Source organism: Ostrea edulis, chromosome 2 (assembly GCF_947568905.1).
Source record: "Ostrea edulis chromosome 2, xbOstEdul1.1, whole genome shotgun sequence".
NCBI lineage: Eukaryota > Metazoa > Mollusca > Bivalvia > Ostreida > Ostreidae > Ostrea > Ostrea edulis.
In genome coordinates this window covers 68,769,913-68,787,541 of record NC_079165.1, presented here as the reverse complement: position 1 = coordinate 68,787,541, position 17,629 = coordinate 68,769,913, and the positions used below count along the sequence as shown (strand labels likewise).

The window sequence follows — 17,629 nt, the reverse complement described above, 5'->3', positions numbered from 1 at the left end:
GATTATAATGTTGCATGTAATAAATCATGCAGGCTTGTAGCACTGTCTTTTGGGGGGGGGGGGGGGGGGGGGGTGCAGCTGAAGTAGTTCACTGTCTCAGAAAGTGAAAGGTCTACCATGTTTACCATAATTCAGCCCAAAGTTCATATCCTAAATCTAAATTAGGAGAATCCTTGAGTACATGGATACATAATTCATTGGTTGAAACTTACATTCCCACAACCCAATGCTATAAAAAAAATAATGGAGGGGGAAGGGTGGCTGGGGAATCAAAATTTGTATGTAATGAATAAATAATGGATTTGCATGTAAAAGTAATAGAAAGTAAATATACTGTCTAAAAAAAGGAGGAGAAAGCCACGTCCCTTTCCTAGGGGAGATAATAGCGAAATAGTTAAAATACATTAATAACTTTTAAAATTCTCCAGAACCACTGGGCCAATTTCAACTAAACTTGGTATAAAACATTTTTGGATAAAGGGGATTCAAGTTTCTTCAAATGAAGGGCCACACCTCTTTCCAAGGGGAGATAATATAGAAATAGTGAAAATACATTGATGACTTTCAAAAATCTTCTCCAGAACCACTGGGCCAATTTCAACTAAACTTGGCATAAAGTATCTTTGGAAAAAGAGAATTCAAATTTGTTTAAATGAAAGGCCACACCTCTTTCCAAGGGGAGATAATAGCAAAATAGTGAAATACCCTTGTTGTTAAAAATCTTCTCCAGAACCACTGGGCCAATTTCAACCAAACTTGGCACAAAGCATCTTTAGGTGAAGGGGATTCAAGTTTGTTCAAATGAAGAGCAACGCCCCCTACAAAGGGAAGATAATCACAAAAATAGGATGAGTCATTTAAAAAACTTCTCAAGAACCACTGGTCCAGAAGAGTTAAAATTTAGTACATGAAAGCTTCCGGACATAGTGCAGATTCAAGTGTGTTAACAGTGATTTTTTTGGGGCCAAAATGCCACCGATATTCGGCTGTTTCCCCTCAATTAAATGTTTTTCCCAATTTCAAATCTAGGGAAATTAGGACATTTTAAAAAAAAAAAAGTTACCGTATATTGCTGACAAAGAGTAAATACGTTTTTTTCTTCAGTTTTATTCTCCAAACCACTGCACATGCAATAGGTTTTGTAAAGAATATGTAAAACAATAGAGGCATCCATTTAAGCATGCAGATATACAGCGAAATATATAGTTTCCAGATACACATTAAGCCATATTGTTGACAATTTAGTTTGACCGCCATTATATGTAGGGTCAGGCTAATAACAGGAAGTGGCCAGCAGTATAGGGATTTACTAAAATCCAAAAAATACAAACAGGAGAGACATTTGGGAAACTTGATTATTAATATAATATTTACAAGATTATGGGTACAAATGCTGGTGAATTAATAATGTATTATTTTCTTTATGAAGTTAGACAATAAGTATTTCTTAGAAAAAGTAAATAATATCTATACAAGGTGTACTGACTTCCAATACATATTTAATGTTAAATAATGATTTATTTTATGATTTTAAATCAGATCTGAAATAAACCGCAAACAAAATTTGTTTTTATTTGATTATTTTATGCATCTTTACCATTTTAATTTACTATGAATGATTTTTCCCAATTTGAGGATTTAAATTTCGCTAATTTTTCCCAATTCAAAAGGAGGGGTGGTAGTTTGAAAAACAAAAAAAAATCACTGGTTAAAACTATGACCCCTGGGGGTAGGTTGGGGCCGTGATAGTGGATCAAAGTTTTACATACAAATATGTAGGGAAAGTCTTTAAAAATCCTCTCCTCAAAAACCATTGGGCCAAAGAATTTTGCATTTACATGAAAGCCTCCTGACATAGTGCAGATTCAAGTTTGTAAAAATCATGGCCCCCAGAAGTAGGTTCAGGCCACAATAGGGATCAAAGTTTTACATGCAAATATGTAAGGAAAATCTTTAAATATGGACCAAGATAAATCAGGTGATCGATGTGACCCTTGGGCTTCTTGTAATTAGCATGGATCTTTGTGTTTTGATACCTGGCTCACTTGGGGCAAGTCGTCAGTTAATCTAAAATTATTATTGGCTTTGAATCAGTATGGTGAAAAAGTCAACCTGCCAGAGCTTCATTACTATTATTCAGAAACCACTTCCCTACCGAGAAGTCTATAACATGTTTTGTAGAGTTCTTGAGTTTTTATCCAAAGTTAATGAATATAATGAAATCAGTATTTGTAACTAATGTTAATAATTTGATACTATTTACTGGATAATTTTTGTATAGGCCGGGAGTATTAGTGGCAGATATTTCTCAAAAAGTAGTTGAAGATCTTTTTTTTGCACAATTTCATTTCACAAGTGTATCATTTAGTAGAAATTTCAGCATTTTAATATATGGCAAAATTTCCTCATCCATCAAAAAGCCTCTATCAATATTATAATAAATGATGATCTTATTCTTGTTTTACATATGTTGAAAAGGAGGATCATTTTGTGTTTCAAAACAACACCTACATGAATATTGGGCATGTGAAATTTGTCAAAAACTGGGTTGCAGTGATGCCAATAAATATTTCGCTCCAAGATCCCCATATCTCACCCTTAAATTAGAAAAATGTCACCCTTTGCCTCATTAAATGAATTATCCCAGTCATGCATTTAATTTAGATACAAAAACTATTGAAGCTTGTGCCCTGTATTGTAATACTTTGTTTTGTTTAAATGCAGATCAATTAAAATAGATCTATATAAAAAACAACAACAAATAATGTAATTCATTCTTTTTCATTTTGAAATTGTTGTATCCAAAATATTAACAGGTACCTAGCTAATGTATTGCATAAGAATTTACTGGCCACCTTTGAAATTCATTGCAGATCCCTGGCAGACCTGTTTCTTTTTAAAACTCTGGTAAAATAAAGGATAGTATATAGGTCCCTGATAACAATATGTTAACAGTACTATAGTGCCACCATTAGAGTGAGACTGCAGAGTGCAATATTGTTACCTTCAAAGAAGAGGGACATATTGCTTTGCACCTGTTGGTCAGTCGGTATACCACATGATGTCCATTTTATATCTTGAGAAACATTCAATTGATCGTAATATTTCAAATGTGGGTTGGTTATGAGAAGAAGAGGACCCCCTACTGTTTTTCAGGTCAAAAGGTCAAGGGTCAAACTCTGGACATAGGAAGACATTGTCCACTCAATATCCTAAGAATCCTTTGCTTGACAGACATCAAACTTGGTACACTTAGGTACATCTTCAGGAGAAGATGACCCCTATTCATTTTTAGGTCCAAAGGTCAAGGGTCAAACTGGACATAGTAATATATTGTCTCCTATATTTTAAGAATTAGTTGCTTGATTGACACTAAACTTGGTACACTGGTACAGCATAAGGAGTAGATGACCCCTATTGATTTTTAGGTCAATCCACTCTTGACATAGGAAGATATTGTCTGCTCAATATTTTGAATTGGTGATACTATAATCACTTAAATGATGCATGTGTATAACCCTTTTCAATTTTGCATCATGGGGGGCAATATATGTTTTACAAACATCTCGTTTTTTTGTTGTTTTTTTTTACTGTTGACTGCTGCAAAGGTCTCACTTTGAATTTCAAACAACAACATATCATTTGCAATTTTACCTTGACATTGTACTGACACATTAGATGCACAGCAATATTAAATGAAGATGGGAAAGGTTTGCAACAACTACAAAGACTGTTATTTGATAATGGTATACCTGCAGTAAAAAGAGCAAACTACAAAATCAATATATTTAGCCAAGAACTATGGTATACATTTATATGTATGTGGGTTAATGTGTTTGAAAACTGTAAATCATATGAGTTAATGTCTCCACTGTTTGAAATGAGAATTTTATAGGGAGTAGTTGGAATCCCTAACAGCTGAGCTGTGTTAACGAAACTAGGAAGAGACTTAAAACACAAGAAAAATGGGTGTACTATTTGTACAGAATGTAACAATTTAAAATCTGTTGTATGCTTGTTTTTCATATGACAGCAATTGTTGACTGGGGTTTAGGGTAATAGCAATTACCATATATCCAGTTTTTTTGGTGGGCATATAATTTTGGCCTAATTTGGCGATTTCCAAAGATTCACCATAAGAAAAACCACTAAATTTACATATAAGTATGTATACACATTGTATTAAAAAAAAAATGATTTCACCAAAATTTTATCCATCGAAATTAATGGTATACCTTGTAGACCCAAAGCAGCCAAATTTGTGTCCGGCCAAATGAAAAGGCTATTTGGTATATGAGACAGACCTATGGAAGTTAATTAGCACAGATCACACCTGTTTTTGAAAATAAAGGCAATGCTCAAGAAGTATCAAACTATTAGATGAAGTGATTTAATGTCTGGAAGACTTTAATTTTACCGATTTTATATAAAGACTAATTGCATTATCGACTTAAGAAAAGCAGAATGTATTGTATCAAAATTGTGAATTTCATAACCCTGAGTGGCTGACTCTTAGGGCAAGTCGCAATAGTATAATAATGTAATATAACTTATATATTATGTATATAGTCTTCCATCAGTATAGATACTTTTGGGGACATTTGTGTTTTTTAAACACATCTTATTTCATGCTGCTGTTGAGTATTAGAATTTAGCCTAGATATTCAGAAGAGGAAAATTACGTACCCCTTTGGATTAATGATACTTTTAACTTAATACTCAGGTGACCGATAACGCCAGTGGGTGTTCTTTATTTTTTGGGAAATCAGTTGGGGCCTATAGAGTTTGTGGACAATCAAGTGAAAATCCATATTGAGGCTGAAATTAATTTTGCATTCCTTCTTTTCAAATTACTCAGCATGCATGCACATTGTACCGTACGTATAGCGTTTTTTTCCCGCGGATCTAAAATTTTGTGATTTGCTGTCTCAAAGGTATACTAATAATTTTAGCGGAATAAATTTTGGCGGACAAGGAAGAGTTATCTCTCTTGCAAATACTGATGTCATATTATTGGGTGCATATTTGGTGAGTGAAATTTTGGCGGAAAGCTATCCAACCACTAAAATAAGCCAAATTTATCACCCGCGGAAAAAACACGCTATATGGTATTTGCTATTTTGAATTGTGTACATCTCGATCCATGGAGTAGATATTTTGGAAGTTGTCTGAAGTACTCCTATCAAAAGCTGTTCATCCTGTGTGTGTAGTAAATGACTTGTACATGTTCCGTTTTCATTTTGTTTTTCAGAATGTCTGGTGAATTTGAACAGAATGATGGGTTTTACAGTGGAGGATACAATTATGATCAAAATACAAATTATGACATGGGAGGTGGTCAGTTTGGACAAGATACGTAAGCAGATCATGTTTTAGAATACGGAAGACATATATGTAATGGTACTTTTTTCACAGGGATGAATATCTACATTTTATCTTTCATGTTCAGGCCATGGGTACAAAAATCCACGAATTTGTGAGCATTTCAATTTTTTTTTTAGAGCCCTGCATGTTTACAGTGATCAGTCTGGGTGTCAGTTTGTCCATCCAGAAAAAACATGTAAAATCAATAAAATTGTCCAGATGGGTACAGACCTATTTGGCTATCCTTGTGGCTATTGAATTGAAAATTTAATATGTACAATAACATTTAATCAATGGGTTAAAGATCAAGTTTGAGCTCTTTGGACCTATTTTTGGAGAGTTATGATCTTGAACTTAGCAAGTAATTCCACAAATCTGCTGAGGGTCCTTTTGTAATGCTTGCCAAACTAGTTTATTTATTGTGTACAGTGTACACTTTGATTAGGATTACGTATAATGTGCATGGTATAAATATTCCATGTATTTTTTATAACCTTGAATAAATAAAGTGAAAGTATTAACCACTTGAAAAAAGTTCCTACAGACTACAGTATTCAGCATCTTGGTATTTGTTCAATGCTTAATTATCAAGACATTTTCAGATATGCATGTTTTATTTGAATTCAAACTGGTAAATACAACTAGTAATTGCCACAACTTTTCAAAGACTTGAAATGAATTGCAGGCAGTTTGGTCAGTTTGACTACAGCCAGGGGTATGGTTCGGAACAAGCTTATTCTGCCCCCCAGTCCAATATGTACACAGGATCCATCATGACACCAGACATGAGTGCTTCTTATGCCAGCCCAAGTAGCTCCGACAGCTACGAAGATGAACCACCACTGCTGGAAGGTGAGAGCATATCTAGATTTGTGACAGTATAAAGCTTTAAGTTTTAGTTCGCCAAGTACCATAGTTTAAGAATTGGTACATGTACATAGTTTGGACAGGGGATGTTGACTTTATGAAAATTGGAATTTAAGAAGTATGCTGCAAACATTGTGCCCTCCCACAAAATTGAATATATTTACATGTGCAAAATTGTTGCATTTGATGATCTTTATAACATATTACACAGAAATTGACTGTCATTAACAGATCAGAGGTTGAAAATGAAAATATTAGAACCAATAGTCATATATTTGACAACTAGAGTCCAGCTGGAAATTTAATTATATTACCTGTTTATAGGCAGGAAATACTTGACTTCAGTCTGTAAACTGCCCAATCAATCACATATTTTGGTGGAGTCAAAATTTCATGGTTTGAAAAATTTATTATGTTTTTGGGGACTTGATTTTATGGTTGAAGTGTTATTAGCTCACCTGAGACAAAGGCTTACGTAAGCTTTTCTGATCAAAATTTGTCCTGCATCTGTTGTTATTGTTGTCGTTCTTTACCATTCACATTTTCATCCCCTCCAGAACCACTGAACCAATTTCAATCAAACTTGGTACAAATCATCCTTTGATAAAAGGGATTCAAGTTTGTTTAAATGAAGGGTCAATGACCCATTCAAATGGAAGTAAAGCAAATGAAAAGGCAAAAATAGGGTGGGGTCATTTGAATATCTTCTTTTCAAGAACCAATGTGCCAGAAAAGTTTATATTTATGTACTTTAAAGATTCCTGACATTGTGTAGATTCACAGGGATTAAAAATTCTTCAAGCCTGTAGTCCGGGACTAGCAAATTCCGTATTCGGCAATTAAGGTAGCTCCATCCTCATGTGAATTATCAATATTAATGGTTAAAAGTGGAAAAACTTTATTAATTTCCACTCAATATAGCTTAATTCAATTAAGAACCAAAGAAAATGTGTATATGTTATCACCTTTTTAAAGATGTCAGACATACAAAAACAGAAGTATACATCAACATCAGAAAATCACACATTTTCGTTAAATAGAATAATAAAAATGGATAAAAACTTGTTCAAATGAAAAAATTTAGATATCAACAGTTTTAAAAAAAAACCTGCTAATTCATAAATATGTATAGATTAATTGTGGATATTAGGGAAACCAATGTATAATAGACATCCAGTAGAGAAAATTCCAGCATAGGAGTTATTGCCCTTAAAATCATAAATAATTGATTATCTATGGAAAATATAAACTTTTTCAGTATTATTAGTTTACCAGACATGTTATTATATTCAGTAAATAACATTCCTCAGAAAGATATATTTCTATCATGTGCAAAGTTTAATTTATTAAGATTTTTGCAAAAACCTATGACATCACATGAGGATCGATCGACCTTAGAAAGGCTGGAAGTCTGAGGGATTTGCCTATTCTAACTAATTGATGAACGAAAATAAAAATGACTGCATTTCAGAATAAAATATCTTAACAAGTTCATAGCTCTATGTCTTTTGCTTTCTTGCATGCAATCCATCGAGATAGATCGCCAAAGATGTCAATTCGAATAAAAAAAAAATGAAAATTTAAGGTATTCCATGTATAATGAAAGGATAATGAACAATTTTGAAGGATTTAGATCAACATAAAAGTTTATAATTAAATAATGATGAAAGTGAAGCAGATGAAATTCACATGACTGGTAAATGATTAGAAGCTGACCTTTTTGCACTTAAGACTTTTTGGAAGAGTTGTCTGCCCTTTGTAAAAATAAGAAAAATCTAATTTTCTAAAAATGTGTATGGTCAATGATTAATTTTATTTCATATTTTCATAAAAAGAAAGTATATGTAACTTTCTACCAAGAGATAATTATGAAAATATGATTTGTTTTTAGAATATTGTAATAAAACCTGCCTTTTTCATATACTTCAATGTTAAATTCTAGGTGAAATAAATCAGGCAGTAAACAAAATTTTGAAAATTCCTATGGTGGATTATTTTTATTTGAAGGACCCTTCAAAATGATACCATAATTACAAATATTCCACCATCCATTTGTTAGATATGAAATATGGTCATTATACATTGAATACCTTAAATACTGGTTTTTATTCAGCCATTGATGGTGTAATATAAAAACAATAACAAATTTCTAAATTCAGCCTGGACTTGGATATTTCCCAGTGGGACTTGGTAAAAATTGGCCCCTAAAGTCCTGGACTTTCAATCCCTGGATTCAAGTTTGTTCACATCATGGTTCCTGGAGATAGCCTGGAGATAGGATGAAGCCACAATAGGGAATCAAAGTACATAATGGGAAAAATCTTCTCCAGAACCCTAGGGCCAATTTCAATCAATCTTGGTACAAATCTTACTTGGGTAGAGGGGACTCAAGTGTATTCAAATGAGGAGCCAAGCCTCCTTCAAAGGGGAGTTAATCAAGAAAAGATGAAGATTGGGTGGGGTCATTTAAATTTTTAGCCAAGTTGCGTAGCTAATCTCGGCTTTTAAACTGGCGAAGGATGGGTGTCCAGTTGGGCGGGCGGTGTTCACAATTAGCTTGTCCGGTCTCTAACTTTCATACTTTTTGGTGCATCTTTGTCAGACTTGCATATTTTGATCCCATCCAAAAGAGGAAGGTTCCTATTTATTTTGAGGTCAAAAGGTCAAAGGTCAAGGTCTCTTTTTCACTATATACTGTAGATTTGAGCTTGCCTCTAACTTTTATACATGTACTTGCTGGTACATGTTTATCAGACTTCAAATCCTGATGACATTCAAGATTCATGTTGCTTTTGAAATCCAAAGGTCAAGGTCATTATCAGACTAAATACCTATTGCGGCCATTCAAAGCCTCATACTTATAAACTATATTAAATACGTGCATGGTTTTACTTTGTGAATGCAAGCGTGCATAATTTTCCAAATTGTAACTTGGCCATACGCATCTTTGATGCATTTTAGTGATTTTTTCCTGAGGAACTATAGTGCCGAAAAAGTTGAAATTTATATGAAAGCTTCCAGACATAGTGTAGATTCAAGTTTGTTTCGTTCCCAGGCATAAGATGAGGCCAAATAGGGGATTAAAATTTTACATAGGAATATATTAAAAAAAAATCTTCTCATGAACAACAAGGTCATGATTAGACATATCAATATGCAAGCATCCCCAGGTAGTGCAGATTCAAGTTTGTTTAAATTGGAGCTCCTGGGGGTAGGGTGGACCCTCAATAGGGGATATAATGGGAATACATCTAGTGTAAAGATATATAGGTAAAATCTCTAAAAATCTTGATCTCAGTAACAGCGGGGTCATGATTAGTCATATTAATGTACAAGCATCCCCAGGTAGTGCAGATTCAAATTCATTCAATTCAGAGGCCCCAGGGTAGGGTCGGACCTCAGTGGGAGATCATAGTTTTAGAAGAGAACATACAGGAAATTAATTAAAACAAATTCCAAGAGTAGCAGGACCACACTAAATCAACAAAATGCAAACATTCATACCATAAGTTTTATGGATTCAAATTCTTCTTCAAATCAATAACCCTGGGGTTAGGATGGATCAAATTTTACATAATGCATGTATACAGGAAAGAAAATCTTTTAAAAAGTTTTCTTTTCCAGAACAGCAAGGTCATATTAGTCATATTAATATTGAGACATCCTTATGTTGTGTGAATTCATGTTTGGTTATATCATAACCCTTAGGGGTTAGGTTGGGGCAGAGTATGGGGTCAAAAATTTTCATGTGAATAAAGATTGGAAAAAAATCTTTTACAAATCACTAAAGCTGAATAGCAGGGCCATAGTGACTCATGTGAGTGATGTGGCCCATATGGGCTTCTTGTTATTCTTTTCTTTTGTGTGTGGATGATTGAATTTTTGGGTATGTCCATACCTTGAAAATAAAAAGAAATTGAGCTCACAAAAATTAATGATTTTATAATATGTATTTCAAAGACATAAAGCAAATATTTATTTAGCAAAGTGCAGTATGATATTGATAGAACATTACACCAAGCATTATCTCAGGGTGTTTCAATTTTGCTGTTGATAAGGGGGCAATACTTTCTGCCTATCATACTGAATTTTTTTTATTTTACTAAATTTTCTTGAATTTGAACCAGCATTAATGGAATGCAACATTTTCTTACAATTTAGAATTAAGAAAGTTTTATGGTCAACCCATGTGGAATCTTTGCATTTCAGTAATATACCTTGTCTAGTCATTTTTAAGCAAAAGTATCAAAGTAAATGTTATGAAAATATTAAATGTTAATTCCTTTCCATTTTCAATATTCTCTTGCGTTAAAAAAGGGGTGATTTTTATGATGGTTAACAATGTGTTTCATTCTTAGAAAAACACATATAATTATTTTCGTTTTAAAAAGAAATTTTATTCCTTGACCTCTTACTATTTTTAAATTTTGTAAATTCTTTGCTATTTGGGAAGAAATGGTGCAAACTGTTTTTGGTCACTGCTGAATTTTTACTTGATCGAGTGGACTTGATATGTAATTTTTTGTTTTGTTTTCCTGCTGCATGATGCTGTCATTAACATTGCCATTTGTTTATTGAAGCTTTCATGATAAATTAATCAATATTTTTAACTTTTTTTCTTTAATTTTTGTTTTCCCTAGAGCTTGGAATAAACTTTGACCACATAACACAGAAGGTAAGCTAAATCAAGATAGATAACTCCTGTTTCTTTATTTTGAGTTTGGTCTCTGAATAAGTTCAACAGCAGTTGGGGGGAAGGGTTTTCTTTACATCAAAGAAAATCTGTATATAGTATTATAATAATATTATGTGTGTGTGTATTTCAGATGTGTTTTTGTTCATTTGAATGTATAGGCAAGCACCCTCTAAATATGCTGTTGATATGCATACGAAGCTGATATCTTCAAACATTGTTATGTGTACAAAAATTTTCAAAAAAGGAAATTTATTATGCCAACTAAAAAACTTACTGTTACTGTTTCCATAGATGGAATATCGCATAATTTCTTGAACAAATTATGAATTTGCACAATTCTAATATGCTCACAGAATTAATGATCAAAGAAGGATTGTTTTTGGTCTGTCTGTTCACAGCTTTAACTCGGGTAAATATTGATATATGGTCATTGGTTCTGTGAATACTTTCTATCAGTTGAATGTTTTGTGTGCAGAATTATATTAAGGATCCCCCCCCCCCCCCCATGAACTTTATTCTAAAACTTGTCAACTAATACTTTTTCTTGTCAGGTCCTCAACAGAAAATCCATTCATATCTCCAATTTTTTTAAATATATACAAATAAGGGCAATATCAATATAAGCAATTTCATAGATTCTTTTATTTTGTTGCTATTCATAATACTAGTACATTAACTTGAGAATTTTTGTTTGTTTGGGAATAACCCAGACTGTCCCAGATTCATATTGGTGCAGGTGAACATACTGCCAAAAACCCCAGTAAACTGCCAATACTTCATCTGATATTTTGCAAATTACAAATGACCAAACAAGTAAATGTGTTTGAATGAGCTTCCCATGCAATCTGTCTGACAGTTATAAGAGGTCAGGTGGAGCTTTGACATGCATTTTCGCTTCTCATGAAATTTATTTATTCAACAAGTTTTCCACATGCAGAGATATTGATAAATGGATATATTTATCTGCTTTAAAAAATACATTTACTTAAAATCAATTTTCAACTAGGTTGAAATGCTCTACATGAGTCATAAAGATTAAATGAGCTCTTTTCTAAAAATGTCTTGATAACATTCAGCCGTTTTGCTTAAGTAACATTATGTAATAGTAAAGAAGTAATAAAGAAAAGAAAAGAAAAACAAGCAAAATTTATTATTTGTCTGAAATTGAGCATTCTGTGAGACTAATACATACAGCACAAGTATGAAAACAACGCACAAGTTGAAATGACGAACAAAAGCTCCCTTTGTACACCAGTCATATCTCATCTATGACATGTTCAGTGTAAGTAAGAAAGTGCTTATAATCCTGATTAATTGATAGCAGGAAAAAAAAAATGCATGAAATTAGTTTTCTTTTGTTTGAGACTGGCTATCAGAAACTGTAGCACTATGTATATACAATAAAACTAGGCATGCATAATAAAAAGCACTGTGTCACCTTGTATTGCAAAAGAATAAAACAAAAGCTTCCCAGGCTCTTTTTTTTTTTACTTTCAGAGAGATTAAAAAGAACACAAATGTTTACAAATTTTTTGTGAGATGTTGGCATGAACCACACAAAAGTTTGGCAAGTGAAATTGGTCAATCCATCAAATTTCTTAATATAACAAGAGCATCCGAGCTCCAGGCTTGATATGTAAATATACACCCAAATGTTTGAAGATAAAACACATCCCTGGGTAATTAACTTGAAGAAATGCCAACATGTAGTAATTTTCTTGTATTTCATTACACTTTTCAAGTATTTTTGTAGAATAGAAACAAGAAATTGTTGTATGTGATCACTCATGGACAAGATGTAGCTTTCATCACATACCACAATTCAAATGGAATGTATACAATTCGTTAGTCTTCTGTACACATTGTACATGTACATTGCATGCTCTTAAGTCATGAGATAATAACAATGATAACCTGCAGATTCAGTATAAAAATAATCAACATGTGTATAACATTACCCCATTGCACTAATTTGAAACTTTGCAGGTACTTGTTATAAAAGAATACTTTGGTATATTATGAACTACATTTTGGCAGGTGAGAAGGTCAGGCTCTACACAGCTGTCCCATAATTATCCACTGTTCCTGGCTTTGGTAGAGACAGTTTTAGCTTGTGTTCACCATAATCACTTGTTTGAGAATTTTGTGATGTAAGAGACATGTTATCCCTAGAATGGAATAACCGAGGTGGCTTTTTGGGAGGTATTGAGTTTAAATAGCCTGCTGACACACTAGTCCTTTTGCTGGGCAGTATTCCTGCAATATGTCCATGAGGTGGCAGAGAATATGGGCCAGTATGTGACAAGGTGCTATAGGGGGTATAAGATAAATATGTATCATAAGAGCTGTCTGAATTCAGGTACCTAGAGTTCAATGTGCTGGCTTTGGGCATATTATAGAATGAGTTTGGGGTAGATTCATATAAAGGATCGTAAGAATCACTCCTAATGGGGGAGAAATTCTCCAGTAAGGGAGAAGTAGATTCACAATTCGAACTATCACTTTCTTTAGTTCTGTTTGTGTTTGTACTAGAATAAAACTGGTCCTCTGTTTCTGGGTATTCTGTTTTGAATGACACATATGTATTGATGCCATTTCTCTCTTCACCTTCCTTAGAGTGCAAAGGTTGTTTTTCAATAGGTTTCTCCTCTACACTTATTGTCTCAAGTTTAAGATCACTTTTGGACTCCCTTATAGTAGATTCACTGAGAATTGTTGTTTTCAGATGCTCTTTGAATGTCAAACTCCGCTCCTCCTTCCGTAATCTTTTGTTACGCTTTATACGAACACAAACATAAACAAGTAATCCAACTATGATGGAAACAAATATAAATCCACATATTACCGACACAATGATAATGATGGTCTTTTTGTCTGGACCTCTGTCATGGCTCTGAGATTCAGAAATAGCCAAAGGCTGGAGAGAAGAATTCTCAGGAGTGGTGGGCAAATTCTCTGGATCCAGCCCTGGGACAGACAAAGTGTAGGAGATGAATTTTGACCCTCTAGCATTCTCGAGAAAACATTTATACTCCCCTATATCTGAATACTGAAAGTGCTTTATTCTCAAAATACTTGTAATAGTTTCTTTCCCAGTGGTATGGATGATTATTTTTCCATCAGATGGTTCAATTTGTTCTTCATCTTTTAACCATAAAGGCTGGATAAAGGGATTGGAAAAATATTTGCAGAGAATATTGACATTTTCTCCAAGGTTAGCGTCTTTTCGGTGACCACTTGAGTACATGACAATTTGGCACACAAAATAACTTTGGTTCAGTTGAGAAAAGTATTTGTCTTTTACCAGTGGGGGTCCTTGACACATGGGCTCACCTTCCCTGAATTTCCATGATAAATTTGAATTTTTGCCCCCTTTTAAAAAAGAGTAAAGCCATCTAATCTTGCAGTCACAATACCATGGATTATTGTACAATCTCCATTCTCTCATGCGGTGCGTCAGGTGTTGCACTACCCCTTCTGTCAAAGTTTTTAGAGCATTATTTTGTAGATCAATAACTTGTAGAAAGTTTAATCCTTTAAAGGCATCTTGCTCGATGTTTTCAATGTAATTTCCATCTAAATTGAGTTCTACTAGAGATTGTAGTTTTGTAAATGCGTTATCGTTGATGTTTGAGATCATATTTCCTCGTAAATTTAATAGGAGTAAGGAGACTAAATCGGTAAATGCTCCAGATGGCACTGTTTTGAGTTTATTTCGAGATAAATCTAAGTACTTCAGTCTCCTGAGTAGCTGAAATGCATTGGCTTTCACTTCCGTAATGGAATTATTCTCTAAATTTAGGGAGTATAGTTGATCATATTTGACAAATGCATTTTCCTCAATGATTCCAAGATTGTTGTGTTGTAAATCCAGGGAACCAATATTATGCTGCAAGTCGTAAGGAATAAACTTTAACCCTCTAGCACTGCAGTTTGCTTTCATGTCAGCTCCGTAACTAACATCACAATCATGTGCCATACTGAAGATGACATTCACAGCAATCATGAATATTACTCTCAAGACTTGAGTCTTTGTGCATTGGGTGCTCCTCTCCATATTGTTATTCTGCTTTGTAATCCTGTGTAATTAGTCAAAAACAGAGTTTTGTTCTCTGCCAGTTCATTGCCAGAAAAACTTGTAATTATCCAGAAAGAAGAATTTCATCCAGTTCTTCCAGCAAATTTCACACACACCATCCTGTCTTTTTACAGCACAAAATTTTGCAATTGGTGTAGATTCCCACACTCATGATCAAATTCACATGTAATGAAATAACAAAAAATAGCTGTTGATGGATGCAACTACACACTGTAACAGATGCTAAAAACATTCACAATTGCATGCACACTGGTGGACTGACGCATGAGTCAACTTAATTCCGATTCCAATAAAATGTTTCTTGTCAGTGTCTTCACATGGACCAAGGGAAAATTGATCTGCAGAATTATTTTGAATTCATCCAGTGATATCAGAGTGAACTCTGGTCATTGTCACCATGGGAATGTGTGTTATGGAATATAATGATCAATGGCAGTTAGTCTCTCTTATTACTCCTGTGTTCAGAAGGAATGCCTTCAGACTTCAATGGAACCCAGCCATGGAAATGAATAAAACAGTGTTTTATTTCCTTTCATCAGATCACATATGTTTTTTTCTGTGTTGGTGGTGCTAATTTTACAGAAGACTTTGTTAATTTGACGCACAATTCTCTCTCTCAGTAAAGAAACTCCTCTCTTTGTGATGAGGTCCTACAACACAGAGATACATAAACATTGCTTAGGGATAATCATCTTAAGCAGCATCTGTGAAGGTGAAATGGAACTTTTTAATGGCTCAAAGGGAGATATTCTTCAATTCATGCAGGGAGACAAAAACTTTATCAGTTTATTTAAATTTCATCGTTTCAAGAAGAAAAAATCGGATTATATCGCTAAGTTTTCAGTTAATATGCAATAAAATTTGATTTCTGGAGACATTTTTTGAAGTGTTTCCAATTTTTATGCTAATTCATTGCTGAAATTTGATTTGAAAATGAAATTGAAAAGCCAGAACAAGATTGGAAACAGATTTAAAAAAGTCTTGATATTTACAAAAACGTATCGTTGACATATCGTGTACGTTTCTCAATACCAGAACAGTTAGAATTTGAGATAATATGGTTAATATAAGAATGATATGTTAAAATTTTACAGGTATAGGATACTTACAATGATTAATGCTAGTCATAAAGCGCTCTTCAGATGAAGATGGTACCTCGATCTTTCACCTCCTTTCTTCCAACCTCTCTGGAAAAAATGAAGATAACATGATTTACTGATATCAAAAAACATCTTTAAGCATCTGTTGCTATCTATAAGAAAAAGCAAAAAAAAAAAAAAAAAACCTTTCCAATATTATGCTGGGGAAAATCCTCATAAAAATTTCTACATCGTGTGTGCCTATATCCTGTGGTTTTCAACCTTCAAAGTGAACACCCCTCCATTTCTTTTTCAGACAAGATTTTAACTTGTGCATATACTGCACAAGTAAACTGTCTGACAGTAATCAAAATTTGCATTTCCGTTTCAAAACACAAGCGTAGATGTTCCAGATGAAATTAAATGTCTAGTGACTGAAGACTTGACATGTACCTTGTATTATACTGAATTACGTGTGCAATTTCAGTCTAGACGTTGATGGCCCACAATGACATTTCCGAACACGTTGTGTTTTTCACTGTTCCCCTTTAATAAAGAAAATCTTCTCAAATATCCATGGGATTTTCTCCATTTCATAATATAAATCTGTATTTCAGTCTTTAAATTCTAATTAATTGATGTAACTGAGTAGTGAGGTGAACATTATATATATGATTCTTTTGTGCGATACATGTATTTTCAGAAATATGAATGACGATGAAATATTGTTTGTACAAACATTTTCATGTTCTTGCACTTTGCATGTCCTGGGATTGAAGTCCATCGATCACAATACGAAAAGATACAGCTAAAGTCAGGAGGTGTAATATTTAAATGATTGACAGGAGGAAGTAATGAGCAGAGATTTTCATATTGATCTATGCCTCAGCAGTCACACCATTCTATTCTGTATTGATTCATGCCAAGCACATAGAATTGTTAAGCTAAGAATATACACCTGATTTTGATATGAAAATACAATAGTTACATATTTTGAAGATTAGATATACATGTATCATTATGAATTCCAATGGTTTGAATATATATTTTATATTTATACATTTTATGGTTTGAATTTCTACAAGAGGTGAAAAACATAATGGGTATAACAATGGTAGTTTTTTTTTAAAAATTAACTTTTTAATAAAGCAAATTTTCATCAGCAGATAAACAAATCAGAGAAATGTTCATTCCACCTTTCCATATTTTTAAACATGTTGCAGTCATTAATTACTATCTATGAACTTGGCTTGTAATGAGAAAAATAAATACTCACAGAAAAAAAAAATCCTCAATCCATTGACATTGAAAACATTCAAATGTTGTTTTAAAAAAATTTCAAATCTGATTACGTCTGAAGTAGGTTTTTTGCCATTGGCTCTTTCCTAGACGGGTATGGTGTAGGGGTTGTGATAAGCTGTGCATGCTTGATAACAGTTGTTTACTTTGACATCATCTAGCAAAACTCATTTGCATTCTGTGTGGGTCATGTGGGTGCAGTTTATCAGCACATACAGCACAGGC

At 33.5% G+C, this 17,629-nt stretch overlaps 2 protein-coding genes across 12 annotated transcripts in view; one reads left to right on the top strand and one right to left on the bottom strand.

Moving 5' to 3' along the window:
* Positions 1 to 17,629, top strand: part of LOC125663694 (protein YIPF5-like) — a 43,504-nt gene that overhangs the window by 3,839 nt on the left and 22,036 nt on the right. The window contains exons 2-4 of the mRNA XM_048896024.2: positions 5,252 to 5,356; positions 6,050 to 6,216; positions 10,872 to 10,906. Of these exons, the coding sequence (XP_048751981.1) occupies positions 5,253 to 5,356; positions 6,050 to 6,216; positions 10,872 to 10,906 (306 nt within the window). The 5' untranslated portion in view covers position 5,252. The remainder of the gene's footprint in view (positions 1 to 5,251; positions 5,357 to 6,049; positions 6,217 to 10,871; positions 10,907 to 17,629) is intronic.
* Positions 12,063 to 17,629, bottom strand: part of LOC125679002 (leucine-rich repeat-containing protein 24-like) — a 23,781-nt gene continuing 18,214 nt past the window's right edge. For 8 of the 11 annotated variants that reach the window (XM_056157058.1, XM_056157061.1, XM_056157060.1 and 5 more), the window contains 2 exons: positions 16,136 to 16,213; positions 12,063 to 15,676 (listed from right to left, as the gene is read on the bottom strand). In XM_056157058.1, coding sequence (XP_056013033.1) covers positions 12,981 to 14,984 — 2,004 coding nt within the window. In that variant the 5' untranslated portion in view covers positions 14,985 to 15,676; positions 16,136 to 16,213 and the 3' untranslated portion in view covers positions 12,063 to 12,980. Of the gene's footprint in view, positions 15,677 to 16,135; positions 16,214 to 16,311; positions 17,318 to 17,381 lie in introns of those variants that run through there. The other 3 variants (XM_056157053.1, XM_056157052.1, XM_056157051.1) reach the window with 3 other exon arrangements.